The sequence below is a fragment of the Sitodiplosis mosellana genome, unplaced genomic scaffold (genome assembly GCF_009176505.1).
Source record: "Sitodiplosis mosellana isolate CC-2019 unplaced genomic scaffold, AAFC_SMos_1.0 Smas_scaffold_6170, whole genome shotgun sequence".
Lineage (NCBI taxonomy): Eukaryota > Metazoa > Arthropoda > Insecta > Diptera > Cecidomyiidae > Sitodiplosis > Sitodiplosis mosellana.
In genome coordinates this window covers 2,629,066-2,652,109 of record NW_022601411.1, presented here as the reverse complement: position 1 = coordinate 2,652,109, position 23,044 = coordinate 2,629,066, and the positions used below count along the sequence as shown (strand labels likewise).

At 37.7% G+C, this 23,044-nt stretch overlaps 1 protein-coding gene across 2 annotated transcripts in view; it reads right to left on the bottom strand.

Moving 5' to 3' along the window:
* LOC129576095 (myb-like protein Q) overlaps positions 1 to 23,044 on the bottom strand; it is a 66,208-nt gene that overhangs the window by 28,073 nt on the left and 15,091 nt on the right. Inside the window, exon 3 of one of the 2 annotated variants that reach the window (XM_055460623.1) lies at positions 8,084 to 8,204. In XM_055460623.1, coding sequence (XP_055316598.1) covers positions 8,084 to 8,204 — 121 coding nt within the window. Of the gene's footprint in view, positions 1 to 6,860; positions 7,714 to 8,083; positions 8,205 to 23,044 lie in introns of those variants that run through there. The other variant, XM_055460624.1, reaches the window with a different exon arrangement.

Sequence of the window (23,044 nt, the reverse complement as noted above, 5' to 3'; positions counted from 1 at the left end):
AGGTATAGAAAAACAAAATATACCGTACTCGCGATATGCACTTCACCTCCCTTCGCACTCTCCCCCTATACACACACATGCATGCGTATGTGTGCGAGTGTGATTTGTGAGGCGCGCGCGATAAAAGCATTTATATTTTCTACTGAACCGTGACAGAGAGTTTGATTTTTGTGCACGTACAGAAGCAATTTGCATTTATCGGCTGAAATTCAATATACCATAAATGCAATTTGATGATGCATCAACACAAACACACAGTTGCAACAAAAGTCGGCGACTTCATTTCGACGACGACAACGACGATGACGATGACGACGGCACATCTTCTCACAGCATTTCCGTAGAAATCGGCCAGTTTCATTCGAATCGGTCAACGGTGTCCGAATTTCAACTGGACCCAGAATTGTTACAACAAATTGTTCACTTTTTTGCTGTTCGGTACGTTCGTTCTTCTTTTGTATGCGTATTATTGGCTTTGCATTCAAGTAAATAAATTCGTTTAAATTACAACAACAATAAGGGGGATCAGAAACAAAATCTGCCATCATTTCAATAGGGATTATTATTCATTTACTCATTGCGCGTTGGCACACTGATTTCTCTCGCTCTCTCGCCTTGCTTCGAAAACAAGTGAATTAGTCGTCATTTTTTTTTTCTGCCTCGGCTATGCACAAAATGCTCGTTTAAATGGGCATTAGCACACAATTTTCATTGAATATAATTCATTTACCATGAATATCCCATTGTATATACGTTTCAATTGTGACACACAGAACGTAGAGAAAGAGATGGCTACAAAATTACATTTCAATGCGCCAAAAATCCTTTTAGCTTTGTTCATTTTGTATGCGGCTTTTGTAGCACAATAAGCCGGAAAAGTGATTTTTTTTTCTCTGCTTCATTCAGTTTACATTCTGTTCTCCAAAAATAAATGTAAAGAACACACTTTTTTTCACTCTCTGTCTATTGAATACACGCTGGAGATATTTCAATTGCAACAATTTCAAATGCGATTAATATCACCGAAAAAAAAAACAAGTCGACATCCATTTTAATATCCACAAAGTCAAATACAATTTTTTTTTTCTTCTCGAAAAAGTCAAACATTATCCAAATTATGGGATTGCAGCGAAGAAAAAATGGCTCCGAAAAATCATTCAACGATTGAAAAATATAATTTTTTATTGAATGTGTCGGCAATTGGCATATAAATAACATAAAATTTATTGATTTCTCGATGCTTGTTTTGTTGAGCTCAGAAACAACGGCGACAGAATGAAATTTACAAGTATCACGGCGAAAAAGAACGAAAATGTTGTGTAATATGTTCTTAGCCGTCTCCAAATAATGATGATCAATTCCAGGAAAATGTGCATCGCGAGAAGAAACACGGCAGCGTATCGGTACGCAATGCAGCACTGCACACAAACTTTCTCCGAATTTTGTCTTTGGGTCATCGTCGTCGTCGATTTAAAACGACGAAGAAAAAAAAAACAAGACCGCAGAGCTTCGCTTCGCTCCGCTCTGCGTTCTTGAGTTTTTTAGTTACTTAATCTATTTTGTTGTTTCACAACAAACTATTTTTTGGCACACTTGGGCGCACTACATGAAATGTATTTCATCAAAGTAACTTTGAAGTAATATATTTATTTGCAAAATGAATGACAAGACCTTGTTTTAATTTCTTTTTTGAAATATACTGCCGTACAGCGATAATTTGTGACTACGAAATCGGTTAACTTTTCAATTCGATGGGCGCTGCCATATTGAAAATTTACGTGCGATATGGTGCATGCACTCAATAGTTCCACTTATTTTAATAAGGAATCTCTATAGGTGGCGCTGCCACATCGTCATTGACATCGAGTCAAATATCGTAAAATATAATAACATTGTTTATATAGGCTTTTATCGCAGTACGTATACTGCCTTTGGTTTGAATTAAATAAATAATATGAGCATCGAATCTAAAATCACTTTAATTCTGTTCAAGACTCAGAAAATATTATACGAAAAATTAATGTAATTTTTAAACAACATTTGATGATAAAAATTTGATTGGCGCTTTGAAATGTTGTGCACTTTTATTTGTCGTTACTGCCATTGTTTTAAATTAAATAAAAAATATGAGCATAAAATTCAAATTCACCATAATTTGTTTCAACACTCAAAAAGTATCTAGGAAAAAAAAGAGCAGATTAGTAGCTCTATATTTCATATAGTGCTAAAAATGGAAGCGATTGGAACAAAAAACATAATCTCACTAATCATAACATATTCGGTACGTGCAAATGTTGAATTGGCAGAAGAAAAAAAACCGTGTAGAAACAATCAACTGGCCATTAATCTAACTTTTTCTGGCGATACATGTACTGTTTCCGGTGAGATTTTGTTCATCTCTTTGTCCAAAAGAAGAGGTTCTTTTTGGCGGCGCATGTATGCCAATATTTCCATTTTTTTTCTCTCGATTCTTCGGTTGTCGAACGTCATGGTTTCGTTTGTTGTGGGACCGTGTGGCGATTTATTACAAAAACCACATTTAAAACATATTTTTTTTTAATATCTTTGGCATGAAATTATGAAAAGTGTGTATATATTCTGTGTTGTTTCAGTTTCACATTATTCGGGGCTATAAATGCTTAGTCTGAGAAAATTTCACGGAATTATGACCGTTTTTTTCTTCTTCTTTTCTGTCGCACCGGTTTGCCATTTGATTTTTGTGTGTGCGTGCACACAACAGAATGGGCTCATTCAAAAGGACTCGCTGAAAATTGGTCCAACGTGAGCGCGCGCGTCTCCCATGACAAAGGTGTGAAAATATTGCGATGATTTCGTTCGAACGGCTTAAGTTTGTGCCTTTTTTTTATTGTCAGCCTTTTTCAATCATCATAAAATTAATCCGATCATATTCGCCGTTGAGACGTGCATCGGTCGTGTGTTTTTGTTTGCGTCTTTGTTCATTTTTCGGATTCTCGCATTTGAATAATGAATGATAATAATGGGAAAAACCAATCAAGATCATGCTGAAAAAAAAACGCAGCTATATTTTTATGGACTAAAATCGGTTTTCAAAGTAATATTCTCTGGAAAGTCTATTATATTCAATAAAATAAAATATGATGATGAAAAGAAGCGAACAACATTGTTAACGACTCTAACGTAGAATACCTGCGTGTGTGTGTGTTTGTGTGTGAAATCGTCCAGAGATACTCACAAAATTTCACAAGTCTGTAAATCGATGACGAGTGCGTGACTTTTTTCTTAACTGAAGAGAAAAAACACACACTTGGAAAACCGTTTGAGCGTAAAAACTCATGTTCCTGAGTAATTTATTGCATTGATTCCATTGTTGTCGATGTGTTTTTTTTTCTCTCTCACTCTTTTTCCATATTGAAGAAAGCAAACACTCACTCGGGATTTGGCGATGCAATCAAGTCTCATCAAATGAATTCGATATATATTCAGGAGAATGAGAAAGGAACCAAAAAAAACGGGATTCATTGAATGAATTGCCAAAAAAAAGAAGAACCAACTCGGATGCTCACGTGGGATTTGGCGTTCATAATGTTTCCGCCACAGGCTGAACAATGGAAAATTATTGAAAATATCCTTCATTTTTCAATATTTCCAATGAAAGATGATTTCTCTATTAAGGTGCTTCCCAAGAGAGATTTTTTTTCCTTCTTTTCTTCTACTCGAAAAACGCAAATGGTCACACAGCAATGGTTCGAACCCGGGCAAAAGTCGTTAAAGTAGGTAGAAGCTAAACAATTAAAACTATGCAACAAGTTTTGAGGTCGTAAAAATCGTGAAACATCATTTCGGAATTTGAATAATTTTCTATTTCATCCATTTCGACTGTTCCGAAGAGAATTTTATTGATTCAGAAGTGAATATGTATTCATAACGCCCACGTGAACACCAAATCGAGAAGTAGCTCAACACAACATGAGAATATGTTGTTTTTATCGATAGCTGACCACCGTTAAGCCCCTGAATCAGATTGGAAGTCTAATCAGTGGAGGAAGTCTTTTCAGTGAATGAACAATTTCCATTCACATCACGAATTTTCAATAATGCTCGATTCGCAACCTTTTAGTTGTGAAAGACCCGATTAAAAAGTATGAAAGGCTTATGAATTTCGTTCGTCAAGTAGGGCTGCTTCATTGAATCGATAAATTCGTTTGAAAATCGCATTGAACTATAAAATTAAAACTTGTGCGAGGCTTTGAATGAAATAAAGAACGATGAGAAAAGCGTAAAAAAACGGCTCACGAATAATTGAAACTTGTGACAGAGTCAAATCTTTGTCACTTTCACCATTTGTTTAGCTCTCATTGAAATTTAATTGGATCGCTTCGATTGAATTATTGTTTTTGATGTGTGTTTGTCGATGAGAAAATGACATTCATAAATTAGTTGAAGATTTAACGGCGACTAAAGCCAGTCAAAAAGGTTCCAGTATGCAATTGAGTGTGTATCGCTTTCCCTGAAGTTTGCAACCCACAACTCGGACATTTGTTTCGTCGAAAAATTTATTCTCTAATAGGTTTTGTGAGAGACAGAGATATCATCGCTTTACTTCGGTTGACATGCAGGTGTTGAGTTGAACATATATATTTTTTTCCGTGGTTCCCGTTGATGTTCCAATTTAGGCAATGAATGTTCATTCTTTGTGGCAATCCGATTCGCTTTGGTCAGCCCATTTCCATTTCGGTAGAGAGAGAGAGAGAGAGAGAGAGAGAGAGAAAACAACAACAACAACGACCAAGTTCTAAATTAATTTTCAAGTAATTTCGATGTCGACCGATGTTTATTTCAGTGCGGAATTGATTTGTAGGTGGCCGAAAACATATTGTCATTTTTGGTCTGTTTTTGGGTTTTCTCGCAGAGTAAGAGAGATAGAGAGATAGAAAGATTGTGAATTTGACGTGAAAGATAATCGAGAAAATGCACAACTGAAATGACCAAATAATATATATTCATGATCATCAATTGACCGAAAACATGCCATCTAAATATTTTCGATGGATTTTCTAACATCGTTCTTTTTTTTCGTCTACTTTTGGTTCGAGCTACAAAATGATAGGAATAATAAACGCAACACGGTCCAAAATGTCAAAATACCAGTACATTCTTTTATTCATTTCCCAAATTTTATACGATTTTCAACCAAAAATGAAAAAAAAAAAAGAGAAGAAAAATTCATCCAAAGTGATACATGGATTATGTGGAAGCCCAACAAAAGCGACCATAACAAAAAAGCGACAGAAAATAGACACGCAGAGAGAGAGAGAGAGTCTCCACTCCGAGCAACAACGCAACACACAGAAGAAAAAAAAATGATACAAAATTTATGACGGTGCACATAATTCAACGGTAATTCAATCGAACCTGTACTAATGTAAATAAAACATGATCGAGATCGATTCAAAGATATAGACTTATATGTGTATTGTGTATCGAAAGATGTATGATATTCACTTCATAACTGAACAATCGATACGGGAATGCATGTGTGCGCGCGCGCCACCGCATTCTACTCAGAATCAATCTTTCGAAATTGGACGCGAACAAAAGGAAGAGAACAACTACAACAGCAGCAAGCAGCAACAATAAAGTGAGCAAAGAAACCGTGCAAAGACCTGAGGGACAAACGGGAACAACAGAATGAGAATGAGAGAGAGAGAGAGAGAGAGAGAAATGAATTCGAACCGATGAAGATGTTAATGTTCGTTTGTGACGATGAATTTTGAATTATTCAGTGGGCAGTTACTGTTGTTGATCTATTGCATTGCATCTTTATGTACGCGCGCGCGTCTGTGTCATTGCGACGGGCGATGAACAACCGAACAGCCCAACAATAGCATTCTATTCATTTTTATTAGTGCTTGCATGTCAACAAGCCGCTAACATCTTCATTTTTCATTGATGACACTATCGCAGCGCGGAGATCAACTGGCGAGCGAGAGCGCACAAATGTGAATGTGAATGGTAATGCCAAATTCCAACCGCATTGTAACATAGTTATAGCAAAAGTCAACAATTTGACATTCACTGACAACTTTGAAGCTTCTGCATTCGCCTGATGAAGGTGAAGCCCGTTTGAAAGAAGATTTGCCGCCGGTTTCGTTCTCTTTTATTCACGTCTTGTTCGCTGCTGTCGAAATTGATATCCGTTTAGATATTTAGCACATTAGCTGAGCGACGCAGATTTTGTTGGAATCAATTGAACATTCGCTAGTTGAAAAAGGTTTGACGCGTTTGGGAATTCACACGAAAGATTTATTTGGCCACAAAAAAAAGCGTATGCCATAAGCTAAAAAGTACGATTCCAGACGGTTTTTTTTTCTTTTAGCAGAATAGCCAGAATAGCAATTTTGTTGTTGGTATATCGAAAATTTTGGGTGAAACTGCAGAGTCGAAAAATATTTTGGATTTGAATATCAGAAAGGATCTGAAAATTCTAAGAATGAATTCGACTTCAATTTTCAAAATTGAACTCAATGTTTCAGCACAAATTGGATGATTCATCGAGATATATGACAAGTACATGTCATTTAATCATGTTAAATTGCAATTTACAAGATAATCTATCGATTGATTCTAAATAGGAAGCGTGTGCTCATGTTGAGCTCATTTGAAAGTAGGTGAAGTTAATGTACCGAAAAGGTGAGTGAAGCGAAGGAAATAGGCAGCCGACAAAGAGTTCTTTTTTTGTGGATTTCATTCAGCTGCTTGCTCTTTTCATATTCTCCCTCTGCACGTCTCAATCTCGTTTCACTGTTCTTTCCTCGAAATTCGTTGGGATTGACCATTTTGTATATTTGTTTTATTTTTGTAAAAAAAAAATTTCTTACCTTGTGCCGAAATATGTTTTCTATACACCCATATCGAGCACCATAATTTCAGTACAAATGTTTTCGATTTTCATTTTTGTGTGTTATGTTTTTTTCTCTCTCTCTTAAAAACGATTATCGTTTCCCGCCCCGCTTTCAACTCGATCTTTATTTTATTTTTCTCATCTGACTATGGATGCATTTTGTTTGCACCGAGAGCGAAAGAGAGAGGGTAATCTCTATGCTATGCACACCATTCTCTCTTTCAGTTGCACTTTGTTGTGCATTTCGACTGCTCATTCGCACACACCGACAATGAGTTGTGTGTGTCATTTTGTGTTCTGTGTTTAAAGAATATATGGTCTGAAAGCGATCGGTATTTCATGGATATGAATCGTTGTTTTTTTTTTCTCTCTTCTCTCTCCGGTCGTCTTGCTGGGCTATTTGGTAACCTAAATGTGTTAAAATATTCTTCACATAGTGTGGTAATGCTATTTTTATACACGAACCAAACACAACCGAGAGAGAAAAAAACACGAAAGAAATATAAATGTCAATTTTCGATAATCCGGAACGAAATGTGGAAAATTCATTATATTGTTTGATGCTCTTTATATTTCAACTGCTAACCGGCATCACCTTTTGTGCATCGTAATAATCGTTTTATCTTTTCGTTTGTACTCTCTCCGTCTCTATCCCTCTCTCGCTGTGTGTGTGTGTGTTTTTTTTTCTCCTTATTTGTGACTGTTGTCGATGAGCATCGGTTTTTTGTTGTTGTTGTTGTTGTCTTCAACTCCAACTAGAATTGTTAACTAGAAAACAATTATTGAATTTCTTCTCTGGTATTTTTTCCCTTTTTAATCGTTCGTTCGTTCGGCATTTCAAACCATTGACCGTTTCATAGATCATGCGCCCAAGCAGACAAATCGTGAAACGGCTCAAACCCATTTGCTAATCATCTTCGAACAAACAACAAACATGCCGGTATCTGAACATTACCACCGCGTCGACGACTCGACCATTTTTATCTTTTCGATTTTCTATCGTAATCTTTTTCATTTACAACTATTGTCTCGTCTCTCGTATCAATGTTTCTGCTCTGAGCACATAGCACTTTCAATTGATTTCTTTTTTCATCGATTTCCGAAAACGAATGCGGGAAAAAAATAATCAAAATGATGAAAACAGATCGAGATGGTGGAGGAAAAAAATGAAGCATGAAAAATATACACGGATCTACTTACGTGAAGTCACTGGATCGTCGTTGGCTACAACTTTTCCTTCGTGTATCCCAACAAACCTGTTTGCACATTTTGAATATAAATGGACCTGTTCTCGGCTGCAAAGTGATCCCGCAATCACCACCTGGATAAGACAAAATTGGCAAAGGGAAAACATGGCGAATTAATTAAAATTGGACGAATTAATGAGAGAAACTCGAAAAAAAAAGAAATTGAAAAAATATGTTTGTGAAAACAAAAGCAAATTTTTCTGTATTTGCTTGAGTTTCGTGTGATTTGCGTTAAGTGTGATGTTTCACACGTCAATTGCGGCTCATACGCATGACACGTAATCAAAGTGGGAAATATCCTGCTGGCTTTTGGCTGGCGAATCGATTGAAACTGACCTCAATCTCAAGCTCGTCGGTGAATGCGTTTTCGACTGTCTTTCAATTTCAACTGAAAAATTAACTTCACATTTAATTTGAAGTTTAACTCGAAATTCAACTGAAGGGACGTTCAACTCCTGTGTGTATTGTTTTTATGTTGAAAATGTTTAACATTTGAACAACAAATCGCAAAAAAGATTGCGAGAAGAAAAAAAACAAACATTGGCAAAATGACAGCTTCAAAGCTCGACTTTGACTGGATAACTGAGGTGAGCGGGAAATGAGGAAGTGTTGATAAAAGCAAGCAAAATGAATGGGGCGCACTCTGTGATTACAACAAGTGATGCAATCCGTTGATTGCATGTTATTGTCGAATTTTTGTGAATTCTCTTCATCGCCGTCGCCGTCATCGTCATCGACGACGTCAAATTGAAAAACTATTTGGGATTTCGTGTTTTGTTTGTTTGCCTTTTACTTTGGCTCCGTGGTCGTGCACGCATTTTTTATGGAATGCGTCGTTAATTTCAAATTCACGCATTTTGGCATTTATTATTTTCGAGCATGCATCATGATTTGTTTGGTTTCTTTGTTTTTTTCCATTGGAACTGAAATCGGAAAGTTATGCTGTCTTTCACCGTGCTGAGCCGTAAAACAAAGGAGATCGAACGGCGAATTTGTGTTTAATTGGAAAAGGTGCGCGCAAGTGTGATATACAGTGAAGGAATTTGTTTTTTTGTTCGAGAGAGAGAGAGGGAGAGAGAGAGAGAGAGAGAGAGAGAGAGAGGGGAAGAAAGAAGAAATCCATCGCCTACGTTGCAAATCGTACGGTAAAGATTTTTTCGTTTGCTTTTCGTTTTGCACACACGAATTGGCGCGTACAATTGGCTCAATATGAATTCTTGGGCCCGATCGACACATTGGCTGTAATGCACAATTTGATGGAGCATGAAATTATACCAAGTCGCACACCAACAACAACAGCAACTGCTGCAAAACTCTCCCTGGCACCACAGTAGAGTAACACATTCTCTAATCTGATATTCAAATCGCAACAACGACACAAACCACAAAACGAACAAACGCCTCGACGACGATCCAACGAACAAACGAACGAACAAAAAAAAAAGTCTTCATCACGAATAATACATTATCTCGCACTCAGTCTCCTAATTTACAATAGCCTGTTTGAGCGGTGATGAGCGCGAGCGTGCGCGCGCGGCATGTTAAATGGCATGTATATTGCTCATATAACACACTTAAGATATTGGATTAAACGACTGGAACGAGGCTCTGAACACCACATTTATATCTTTCTCTCGATATGAAGAGAGCGAGAGAGAGAGAGAGAGAGAGAGAAGCGAGTGAAAAAAAAACTTTGATGATCACAAACGCATCCGAGAATCAGCTTAATCGCATCTTTTGCGCAATGGTATATAAAAAAGACAACAAGCAGCAGCAACACCAATAACAATGAATGCAACAACAGCGGAAAAAACGAAAATGCTCATGCGCTTTTGTGCGCGCGCGCGCTCTCTCTCTCCTTCTCTGGCTTAAGCTTGTGTGCAACATTCGATTTAGATTACCGGAGTGCCAACATGATAAAGCAAAGAAATCATCAGACAACGGCGACGACACACAACGACACAAACTCACCGCGAGCAAACCAAGAGCGACGAGCGAGCGCAGAGAGCGAGAACTTGGCATTGCAAAGAGCGTGATGCTTGATGTTAATTTCATATTACTAATTTGAGGCGCCAAACTGTTGTTTATATCACTTCATTTTCGTATCATTTTTTTTTTGCTCGTTCGTTCGTTCATGCTCTTTCTTTTTTCCCTCGACGTGTTTCGTTTTTTTTATTTTGTTTCGTGTATGTGCAAGTTCCTCATTTTAACGAATTCTCATCTTGCCGTTTTGTGCTTCTCGTGTTGTTCTTTTTTTTCGATATCTCCCTTTCTCTCTCTGGCTCAGTGTCCTCTCTCTGCAAATAAATTCATATCGACTGCAGAGCATTTGTTACAATCGGCCAATTTTCGATTCGTTATATTGAGTTCGCACTATCGTCGTCTATCAAACATTCGACACAACAGCGGAGAAAAACGACGACGACGACGAATACGAATTCGATATAAAATGCGGTAGACTTGAATCATGCTGAATTCGAATGGAACGAAACAAAAAGAAGGAAATTACCCGGAATGAAGAGGAACAAATTATGAAAATGCAGATTAGAATCATTGTAAATGCGGCTGCAGCCGAATTCGACGAGCATCGTCCGGGGCTTCACATACGCTCGAGCGTTATAATGAATGCATTCTCATTTTCAGTTAAATAAATAAAACCAGAGAAAGAATCATACGAAATGCGATTGAATTAATTATCACTCAATTTATATTCGCCGACGGTTTTTTTCTTCTTCTCGAAACGAAACTAATCTAGGGGTTGAACCATTGATAATTTGCGCTTGAATCAGTTCGTGTTTTTTCACTCTTGTTTCGGTAAAACGTGTTTATTCAATTTGATCAAAATAAGTTTGGGAGTTTTTGTCGATTCGATTAATTTTTTGCTTGTCGTTGCCCCTGGGCCTTCGATTCGCTGCTCCACACACAATTTCACAGATATAATTCATATAATCCGCCGCAGTGAAGAACTCCTCTACCTCGGTGAACAAGAGAGAGAGAGAGAGAGAGAGAGAGAGAGAGAGAGCAAGAGGAACATATTCATCAAATTGGATTGCGTGTTAATGCATCGATCCCAGGCTCGAGAGATCGAACTCCTTTTTTCCCTGCATTTTATTCCGTTGTTTCCATTTTTTTTTGTGCTGGGCTGAATCATATCGAACGTCTCTCCCGGCAAAAGATCGGAAAGTGTGTTATATGCGATTAAATAGTGCCAAAGAATTGCAACTGTTTGACACGAATGTGCTCTTTTACTGCCAATAAATTGTCGCTTTTTCGCTCTCTCTCTCTCCATCGTTTCATTTCGTTTTTTTTGCTTTTTCGAATCCATGAAAACAGTGGCGAAACCTTCGATCGCAGACTTTGATTCAATGTTGGCGAAGCAGAAATGGATTTTCATAGGAAGAACAGCAAATTGAAACTGTAATTTATTTGAATCGTTTTGAATGCTTTCGTAAGCGATTTACAAAGATTCAAAGGCAGTTTACTAAGAGAACAATGCATTGTTTGGGCATGCTGAGTTTCTGATTAAAATGAATGTGAAATTGGCCCATTTGAATTCGTCAGTCGCTAAATTAGGTGATTTCATATAGTGAAAAATGTGCGGCCACACGTTATCTCTCACCAATTCGATTTAGATTGTCCACGATGTGAACATGCGATGAGTTGCAAGCGAGTGAACGAACGCAATCTGTGCAACAAGAAATTGATCCATAAATTCACATTTCAATTATTCTCCCGTGTGCTGCTGGCTCTTGTGCAGAGAACATAATTATGATTGGTGATAAATAAAAACAATAAAAAAGATGCTGATGTCAAGGCGAGCAGAGACATCGCAAAAGCACATCAACGTCGTTGTCGTTGTCGATGCTGACGACGATGGCAAAGAAGTGGTTTTTAGCAAAGTAAACACGCTTGGAAAAGAAAAGAAATAATATTTTGACCTAATCTTACGTAAAGCAGCCAATCTACCGAAGAAGAAGAAGCGAAAAAAGTCATCATCGACAAGAACACATGAATTAACTGGAAATAATAAAAAAAGGTGACAAAAAAGAAGCTTACGACATTTCTAGCTTCTCATCGTCATAGCTGTGCAGAAATATAGAAGAAAAAAACCGCAGTACAAACTGACTCTTCAACACAAGAAAAGAGTAATGATTGAATAAACACAAACGGAAGAGACGGAAAGGACGGTACGAGACGGAAGAAGAAACGAAAAATTGAAGAAGAAAAAAAAAACTGGAAAAAGAAGAAATAATACTGCTCACTGCATGTCGAACAGAATGTCGTCGCCAATAAATGTATACAAAACAGTACATGATGCATCGCAACCGTGTGCACACCGCGCGCGCAAACAGAAAAGAAGCAAAAAAAAAAACAAATCATAAAAGAGCACCACTGAGCAGATATGAACGAGAAACGACGACGACGATGACAGAGTCCGAAGACCGAACGAGGGAGAGAGAGAGAGCAGCGGCAGGCCATCGGTAATGATAAAATTGACAACTACCGATACACCAGATGTCCATAATGCCAATGAGTGAATTTATCAAAAAAAAATATGCCTTTTAATCGCGCATGAATAATAATCACTACAATAACTATTGAAATAAAATCACACTCTCTCATCGCTGTTCTCGCGCCGAGACTTCGAGAGCGCACATATCGACGATGGCACATAGTTGGCCGTTTAGTGTTTATGCACACATTTCGATGCGACAATGTTTCAATCGCGATTGCCGTTAAATAGCAGGCGCAGTGAAATGCGCTCTTGCTTGCTTGGACGCGCGCGCTCTCTGCGCACACACACCTGCGAGGTTTTTCCAACGCCAATTACTATTTATAGTTAATATTTTCGTTGTATAATGGATATTTTCATTGGTTTTATGTATTAATATCAACAAAGTGTTGTGGTTCGGTGGCAGCGACTGGGCTGCTGGTGTCGTTCGAGTCGACGATGCTGTGTGTCGTACGGTAATGGTCTCTATCTTTATCAAAATGCACGTTCGCTGCGATACAATGACACGACCAACGACTGTATCAAAAGTAGGCTTCAACTGAATTGAGTATATAGTAAAGCATTTTGCTAATTGTTATTAATCTGCTGTCATCTTAATTCACGTGCATTCTTGTTTTAATTCGAAAAAAAAAATCTGCTTTTTTCGTTCGTTCGTTTCTTGTTTTTAATTTTAATTAATTGAATACCTCCAAAATGAATCTAGCCATCGATAGGTTACGTTTTTAATATCAAATGGATATCGATTTTTCTGTTGACTTGCCAAGTCAATCGTATAGGCCTGGCGAATAACAAGCAATTATGGCCTGACTATAAACGCTGATCGTCTTTGTGGTTTATGCTCCAAATGACTGGTTCTGGAGAACAATCAATTTTTTTCTGTTTGTGTTGCTCCCTGCGTTTTAATTATGGCGTTTACCTACATTTGCGCCAACGCTAGACAACTTGAAATTGCGGATTTTTTTTTTTTATAATTTGTGTGACTTTTTAATTATCAATTCGATGGGACACACCAACAAAATTTATGGCCATACTCTAATTTGAGAATTGCCTTGTGTGAACAGTGTTAAGTTAAATCGGCTCCATTACTTCACAGCGATGATATGAATCATTTAAGAAGCGTTCGGGTGCGAAACAAACAGAAATAAATAAGAGTCGATAAATTGGTAGTATCGGCCGAAGAATTGATGTTTTGCATTCAACAATTAATAGCCATCAAACAATGATGGTTTGAGCACAACGATTTTCAACGTAATAAACGTTCACTCGGTTTTGATGTGCAATAAAGCTTTTGGATTACATTTCAACTTGGAAATGCTGTTTCTGGCGCTCTTTTTAGACCTTCAGTCAATAACATTTTTGTGGCCAATAATTCATCTAAAGCGACCGAGAGAGCGAAGCAGAAAAAAAAAGAAATAATTATCATTTGTCAATGTCATAATTATTCATGAACGCCAATTAATTTCGAGTTTCATGCTCCTTTTAGTATGCACAGGCATACATTCCCCGAAATGACACACACACACACACACACACACTGCATCAAGAGTGTTATGTGTGTTAAACCGACAAAAAGACAGAGAAACACACTGAATGACAGTAAATTACGAGCTATTTAGTTGCGAATCGAATCGTCCGTTTTATTTGATTGTCAATAAAAAGTTGGTTTATTTTTTTTTTATCTCTATCTCTCTCACTCGTTTGTTTGTTCGGTCCTTGTTTTGATGGTTGTCATTTCGTTGTCGCGCTGTTCGCATGAAAATAATCTAGACTGACAAGTATCCGAAATGTGAATTGCCTCCTAAATACGATACTACGAAACATGCACAATTGCACGCACGCACACACACGAAAGAAGGAAAAGCGATAACTTATTTATTGCTTTTTTCAATATTTTTTTTCTCTGTGTCTCATTCATTTTAGGTTGAATGGAAAAGCGTGCTAGAAGATAATGAAAACATCTGCTAACTTCACATGGGACTAGGCTATTTTGTTAGTGTTGTTGATTTATGCCCATCCTGATAAAGCCCTTTTATTTTACGCTTATTGCATTATTGAACGAAGCCGATTTGCTTCAATACAATAAACCAATAATTCGGTTATCGCTTGTGCCTGCCTGTGTGTGTGCATTGAATCGCACTGTGGTTCTAAAGCGACAGAGCGAAAAATTGAGTGATCAGATCACACAAGTACCCAAGATTTCAGCTGCCACAAACGAAAACTCGGCTCATTTGATGTTTTTCGGTTTTTGCATAAAAAAATTTCTCTTTCTGACCGCCATAACCATTCGACATGTTGTCAATTATGTCCGATAATTGAACAATCAGTTTGATATTTGCTCTGTGTGTGTCGGTATAAAGCAATTTGTTAAAGTGAAGCGGTAAATGATCACATATTTCACGGTTGAATGGACGAAGCGATCAGTCAAAATGGAAAAATTGACAACGAAATTCGTATGAATTGTCAATTTAGAATTGATATGATGCATATACATGTTCATCAGGAAATAATTGCCAAGAGAATGAACAAGCGAGAAAAAAAAATGGGGGCAAAAGGCGGAACACTTTTGGTTTGCGAATATGAAATGACTCGGTAATTCATGTACAAAACCGAAACTGATGAGATGAGATGACAAAAAAGCCAACGAGCATATAAAAATCAGCTACGCCTCATCAATAAAAGGTGAACAAAAGCCCGATTTACACACACCACAGAAAAAAACAGGCCAACAGAGACACGCTCCACAAAAGGAACTGGAGAACCAGTCTCTCGGTTTGTATATTTTCGGAATGTGTCAAAAATCGATAATAGGGCTATTGCATTCGCAAGGGACAGTGAAAGGAGAAAAAACAACAGGCAGAGAGAGAGAGAGAGCGAGAGAGAGAGAGAGCGAGAGCGAGAGCGAGAGAAAACAACATATTAAATGGCTTCAAGCCAAATTGATTGATAAATCCGATTTCTGTGGTGCGCCCATTTCTGTTTCTCTTGCATACACTCCTCCTATTTTGTTCACCAAAAACGCCGATTAGTTATTGAAGTGAGAGAAGCAAAAGAACACAACACAAATGACATACAATGCACGTACCGAGAAAGCAAAAAAAAAAAACCAGAACAATTTCGATTAAATTGCTAGTTGTGTATTTTGTGGCCATTGCCAATGTGCGTACGCGCGCGCGGGCTCGTATGTTGTATTTTTGAAATTTCATGCATGCATCTCAGATGGAAAAAGTGGTCGATGTAAACCAAAAAAGAGTCGTCTTTAGCCGATGTTGCACAATGTAATGCAGAAATTGCATTGCCATGACGAGAGTAAAGAACCAAAATGGCATTACATCTTGAAGAGAAGTGGAAATTTTTCGGTGTTTCCTTTTCTTGCACCGACGAACAGATCAAAAACACACCAACCAGAGCGACCAGATGGAAGAATTCAAGTTTCAATGGAAGCTGTGTTTTATTTTGTCCACCAGAAAGAAAAATGCCTGAAAATTGAAAACAATGGAAACAATGGGTCGAACAGTAGCTTTGTGAGCGGGGCGAGAGAAAAAAAAACCACGGACCTGACTTGTCGAGAACAAGAGCGAGCGAGCGAGAATGAGACAAAAGCAACGGAAAAAAGCAGCAACTGTACATTATCATCACACCAATTCAGTGAGCATACACTCACCGTATTTCACGATGGGCATTTTTTTCGCTCTCTCAATAGTAATAATAAGGTGGATGCTAAAGCTGGCCCAATCTTCAGCATCACACATACAAACAACAGTCCGACTCATTCACAAATTCCGACAACACAGCACTTTATTCGCTTTTCGTCTCGTGTTTTTTTCTCTCTCTCTCTCGTTGTTGTTCTGTAATGGAATTATCTGATTGGCCAATTTGTTGGTATTTTTTTGCGCTCTCTTTATTATTATTAAGTTAAATGCGTGACCACCAAAAACCGTGCATTGTGTACCCGACTACTAAATAATCATATTAACTCATCCAGTCCCGTATATTTGCCAACGAGCCGCAAAAAAAAGAACGGGACACGAGCCGAATGATAATTTTTGTTGTTGTTTCGTTGAATGTGATAGATTCAATTGCCGAACAATGAGAGCATTGCTGCCATCACTCTCGCCAAACCGATCAATTTAGATAATGATGCATGGCATTTAATCGTAATGCGGCCGCTCAACCGTTCAGCAGCTGGATATTCAGAGAGGAAGAGAGGAAGAGGGAAAAAGCGGTTGTCGCATTGACAAAATGTACCAATGAATGGCCAATAAATCAATCATACAAATGAACGAACAGGGTGTTGACGATTAAGTGTAACGAAGTGATTCAACGTGGAATTTGAATTGATATACAGCATGGTCACACCATCGCTTCAGCATTCACTGTTCCACCCTGTGCGCGTGCATCTTATATGATATGCATAATTTAAGTGAGAGAAGAAAAGAAAGAAAAAATATGTTAACAATAATGCTGATGCTCGCCACTTATTCGCTCGATATCTTATTTAATAACATTTTACTGCATGAATGTTGCGAGTGCGTTTAGTGGCCATCGTCATCGTATCACGATGCACAATGCTGTTGTTTTTTTTTGTCCTTGTTGTTGTTGTTTTGCTCTCGTGATTCCGATGAGGTTTTTTGCACCATTTTAAAACTCATTAAAATTTTCGCCGCGAATCAAACTCAGTCTCCCATTCATTGATGGTCAGGACAATTGATGGGCCTGCTGCCGCGCGCGCAACTCCAAACAATTATTATTCAAATTGGTCTGATTTTTCATTTGATTAGTGAACGCTTTTATACTAAACACAGCCATAAATAATGCCATCAAATGAATACCGCGCACCATCACACTCGCTCAATTCTCTGGCGCACAAATGATTAATGTACACTTTAACATTGGCTTCATTTCGTTCCAGAACATTCTTTTTGCGGTATGTTAGCTTCTTTTTGGGGAGTCAGGCTTCTTCGAAATTGTCAAATGGTTCAATCGGTTTGAGGCGACAAACACGAAATTTATCATATATTTCGATATATTCAATGATCGATCGCATACACTTTGTTTCAACTTTCGCATTCAAATGCACGTTTAATTGGGCGATTGAGATGAATTATGGCATAGACGCGCAAAAAAAAAAACTGATATGAATACGCAAATTCATTGAATAAGCAAAAATATTGACATGAATGTACAAAAAGTGAGATGAGTCCGCATGAATTTCGCCTGAAATTCACACGAACACGTATCAACTACGTAAGAAATGACAATTTTTTTTTTTATCGATTCAGTTCAGAATTTTATGTGAACTTTTGTGTGGAGTGTCGCTTAAACGAAAGATGTGTTCGCTTATACAAATGATTTATTTGTGCGGCATAACCAATTCCCAAGAGTGTTGCCGATTTAAATTTTTATGAAAAATCTTCTGAATTCAAATTTGTTTGAAAGGAAACTTGAAGTGTGCAAATGAACACTTCGAAATGTCATCCGAGCGAAGAAAATATGAGAACATGTTTTTTTTTCGCAATCAGAATTCAAGTGTTTGGTCCATTGATCCAACCCTAATCTTTAATATGAAGCGACACATGCACTCGAGTCTTTTCCCAATGCTATGCGATTTTATTAAAAATCATCTTTATCTGGCATGGCGAATAGGATTTGGGATGAACCATATCACGCTATTGTGATTGGTAGTAAACAGCAGCAGCAGCAACAATAACGATGAAATAAAAGAGTGGTCTCGATTTGTGTGCAGCCAATTTTCCACCACATCATAAATTCCTTGGCATCAATAATAGTTTTATGTCTTTTACGATACATATTTTGCCCGAATCTAGTTCTTTTTTTCTCGTTCTTTGCATCGTTGTTTGTCGTCGTCGTCGTCGAATGCAGAGCATGAAAAGAATTGGAAGATAAATATTATGATAAGGCCGCACAGTGTTCCACCAGTGAGTGGACTGCATTTTTTGCATATTTTATATACATAACAAAAAAAAAGCTAAGCGTCAAGTGGGTTTCTTATCTCGTGTATGGTATGTGATTTGTGTATTTATTTGATTCCGTTCGATTCGACCGAGACCGGAGAAACTGTTTTTGTATGATTTGTTTTTTCTTCGTTCGTTTTCGTTGTTCGATTGAACACATTATCGTTGGTGTTTTGCGATGTGCATGCTCAATGCTCAATCGCGCCTTGTTACTTTTATTTCCCTTCTGTGGCCCATTGTGCACTTTATGATTATTATATATGAATTTGATCGTAGTTCCGATTGTTTCCATTTTTGTGCGCTTTAATATTCGCATTGCGAGCAAGCAAGCGAGCGAGCGAATGAGTGAGAGGATCAGGAAGGACAGAGAAACGAAGACAGAAAGAGTGATCGCAAACAATGATAAAATGAATGACAATAAAACCAACAACCATAATTACATGTACTGCTCAAATTAATAACGACGTGCGCGGCTCTGGAGGAGCAACAGAAAGTACAACACCAAACAACTTAAGCGATCACGTTCAGAGACATTCGGTGCGCAAAATTGCTCTTGCAACAGCAACAGCAGCAGCTAAAAGAGGTATCAAAACAGGATCAACAGAACCAATTGCAATTGCAATTCAACTATAAAGTGTTGTCTGGAACACAGAGCTGGGCGCAACACTTTCAACTGTTTGCATCCGAATAGCAGCAACAGTCGCTATTCCACAGATCACGTTCAGAGACACTCGGCCCGGTTTAACAAAATAAATCTAGTTCTTTTTCGTTCAAATGTGAACGTGAGCCGTAAATTTAAAATATAAAATTGGTGGAATTTCTAGGTTCAAAACGTAAACAAACGAATAAAATTGCAGCCGTAAAAGATTTTTTTCCATTCAGAATTGTAAAAGCGTTGTCGGTCATTTTGGATTGAATTTTTATGGGAAAATTGAATAATTGAAATTACACCGGACATTTGTACGGCAAATATTTACTATTAAAGCGAAAGGTCATTTTAGGAAAATAGTGATTTGGTTTTGTTCGTTAACCATTGATGGTATCTTTAGCCAGGCACACACACCTTTCACTTTTATTCTAACAACGGTCATACATTTACTTTGACAAACTTCAAAAATGCCTTCGACACAATTTGAACCGACGCTTTTGTGCTGTGTTCAAACAGTTTTTCTCAGCTCTGAATCGGTGAGTCGGTGTGACTACCATCACCATAAATAGACAAGTGTAGGGGCACATTACGCTATCAACATTTAATTTCTGCACGCACTTCCATATCATTCGCTTCAATCAACGATTGTTCTTCTTTTCTTGATTCATTTCAATAAAAGGACGTCCAACGTGGCTACACAACGACGTGATAGAATGTGGTGTCTTTAGAGACCATTAGTGTGACGAGGCGGCAACCATTTTCCTGGCTAGCTGGCTGGCTCTTACCAGACACGGTTGCGATCGGCACGGTATCGACGAGTCTCCCAGTGCACCATGAATTTATGTTATCAATATTGATCACAAGCCATTTTCTAGTTTCTGCTTTCTATACCACAAAATCTATAATTATAATAGAGTTAAAAAAAAATATGTGTTTTTGCTCTCGCTCTCTTCTTTGCGATCGAAGTTCCTTCTCCTTATTTTCCATTGGACGCCACACATTTATCGCTCACGTTCTATCGGCGGCCCCGGCCACATTCCCGATGGAATGAACAAAAAAAGGAAGAACAACGTTTCTGCAACAGACACACAAGTAGCAATTCACTGTGTGGCGAAATGTATGTGTGCGTGTGTAAATGTGCGAGCTTAAGAGCGATCGAATAAAAGCTTTGAATTTATAGCCAAATCCATAATAATGTGAACGTGCTATTGCAATTAAGCGAAATGACCGATCAATTTATGCAATTATTTTTGGTTTTATATACGAAGGTCATATTTCATATTTTCTATACACGGCTTTTTCTGCACACCGATTTCGCTCTCTCGTTCACAGAGATAGATAGAGAGAGAGAGAGAGAGAGAGAGAGAGAGAGAGAAATGACCAAACGGAGTGTGTACTGCTGTGCCACGACCCGAATAAGATAAAATGTGATCAAGCAGATTTTTTCTTCTAAATTTAACTTTACGCGGCAAATGTGTGGCCAAGAACGGAGAATGCACGATCCAGTTTGAGATAATATGTAATTTGGATATATGAGACAAAATGCTCGTAAACATACACATTTTCTTTGGATTATGTGCAACTTCTGTCGTTTTCTTTCTAAATTTGCTATCGAATTGATGCTTCGCAAGGATAAAGTCACATCGGATGACCATCATAAGATTGAGATTGAACTGAGAGTCATTCCAGCCTTCCGTCAACCAAGCCTTCAACCAATCGAGTCATTGAGACTTTATTGGTCGATTCATAGTTAATGTTTTAACCAGCAGAATAGAAAAGAGACACACGAGAAAGAGATTGGAAAGCTTTTATTGCTCATCATACCGAAGAGTGTTTTCGAAATTTGTAAGTACTTTTTGCGAATGAAAAGTGAAATTTCGAAATCTATGGTGTGAAATAAATTGAAATTGGATGATAATCCTGTTTGAAATGGAATTCGTCTTATTCGCCCCAGAATTTTCCATTTGTGTGCACATTAAATAACTGAATGATCAGTTGCTTGGAATGCAAACGATTCCATGTTTTTTTAATGCGCAAAAAAGTGTCAATTTGTGCTTAACCTTCCATTGATTACATCTTTCCCTGATATATCTCTCGATGACAAGTGGAATGCGAAAAAGGGGTAAATCGGGTAAATGAAGCCGAATCTGTATGAATAATAAAAGGTCAATTGGCATGTTTTCCAATCCATCCGTGTCCCATGAAAAATAAACAAAAACAAAATTGCGATAATGTGGAATTTGCAATTTGCCCTAATAAATCGAAAATGTTGCAGTATTTCGGGCTGCAGTTTTTATATCCATTCACTTACATCAAAGAGGTTTTCAAACATTCTTATTTGAAAAAAAAAAATCAAACTAAATTACAAACAACTGAGTGGAAGAGAAAGATATCTCGTTTCATTCCATAGTACATAGATACACCATCTCCAATGCACATAGAACCATTCCAATAGAACCTAGAATTCCAATTATCTCGATCGAGAATGTCATTTTCTACTCGATTGAAGATTCATTGGACTCGATTATTTTAGCCGATTTGTCTCGCGGATTTGCGCCCAGAAATGCGTCGCATAACATGTGACGATTCGATTAAATTTGATAGAAGAAAAATAGAAAACACACGCACGCACAAAATATTCTTCTCTCCGCTGTCCATCCACAAGGTTATCAAATTGACACCGTAAGATAATTTTGCACTGAACTGAACGGAAACCAAAAAATTCTAACCAATTGAGTCAGCTCTTTTTTGCGTATTTTCTGCGTGTGTAAAGAAAAAAATAATAGAAGGTGAAAAGGGTGTGTAATTGGTACACAGACGTGTCTCATTTTGGAATGTTAGCAAAATATCACTTGTTCTGTACCCAATAGATTAGGAGGCAAACAGCAGCATGTGTGCGTTGTTGAAATCGATCTATCTCGAAAAAAATAAATGCAAAATGTGTATCAACCGAAAGTGAATTGGTTTGTTTACCTCAAGTTAAAGCAACGGTGATGAAAACGCGACCAATAGTGCGCATCGTTTTTTTTCCCAGCACTCTCTGAGCGGCACTTGACTTCTTTGGGGATTTTATTTATACTCATATTCCGGAAGACAATTCAGTTTATTGACAACCATACTCATTGACATATCAAGCACTTGATCGATTGATGTCACACTACCGATTGTCAAATCAAGCATTTGTCTTGTACCGATCGCGTATAAAACCAAAACAAAGATAATGCAACGCAATTCAAAAGAAAATTGAGAGACAGAGAGTGAAGCAGAGTGCAGAAAAAAAAACGCGGCTAATTGAAATCATTCATCAAAAAAAAAAAAACAATCGAAGCAACTTGAACAATTCAATTTAAAATTCCTTTGGCTCAGATTATACACATACAACATCATACATACAGCAGTCGTTTGATTAATTTGTATGGTTTCGCGTGTGCACGCAACAAGACAAGAAAAATTCCGATTATTATCGATTGGGTTCCTTGTTTTATTGTTTTGGAGTCTTGGAATGTTGACATTTTGCTCCAATTTTTACGTCTCTCTCTTTCTCTAAAGACCAAATATCACTTCTCGTTTCTCACGCAAACGATTCTTCTTATCAATATCTTGAGCTAAATCACAAGGTAGATTTGTACCCCCGCCGCCGCCTTTACCGCGCATCTTCACATTCTCTGCTGAGTACGCATTAACTAAAAACGAAAGACCTTCGGCAAAAGCGATGAATGCGCTACGATCTCGTAAAAATGATAGTAAATTGAAGAATGAAAGGAATGTTTTCTCTCTCTC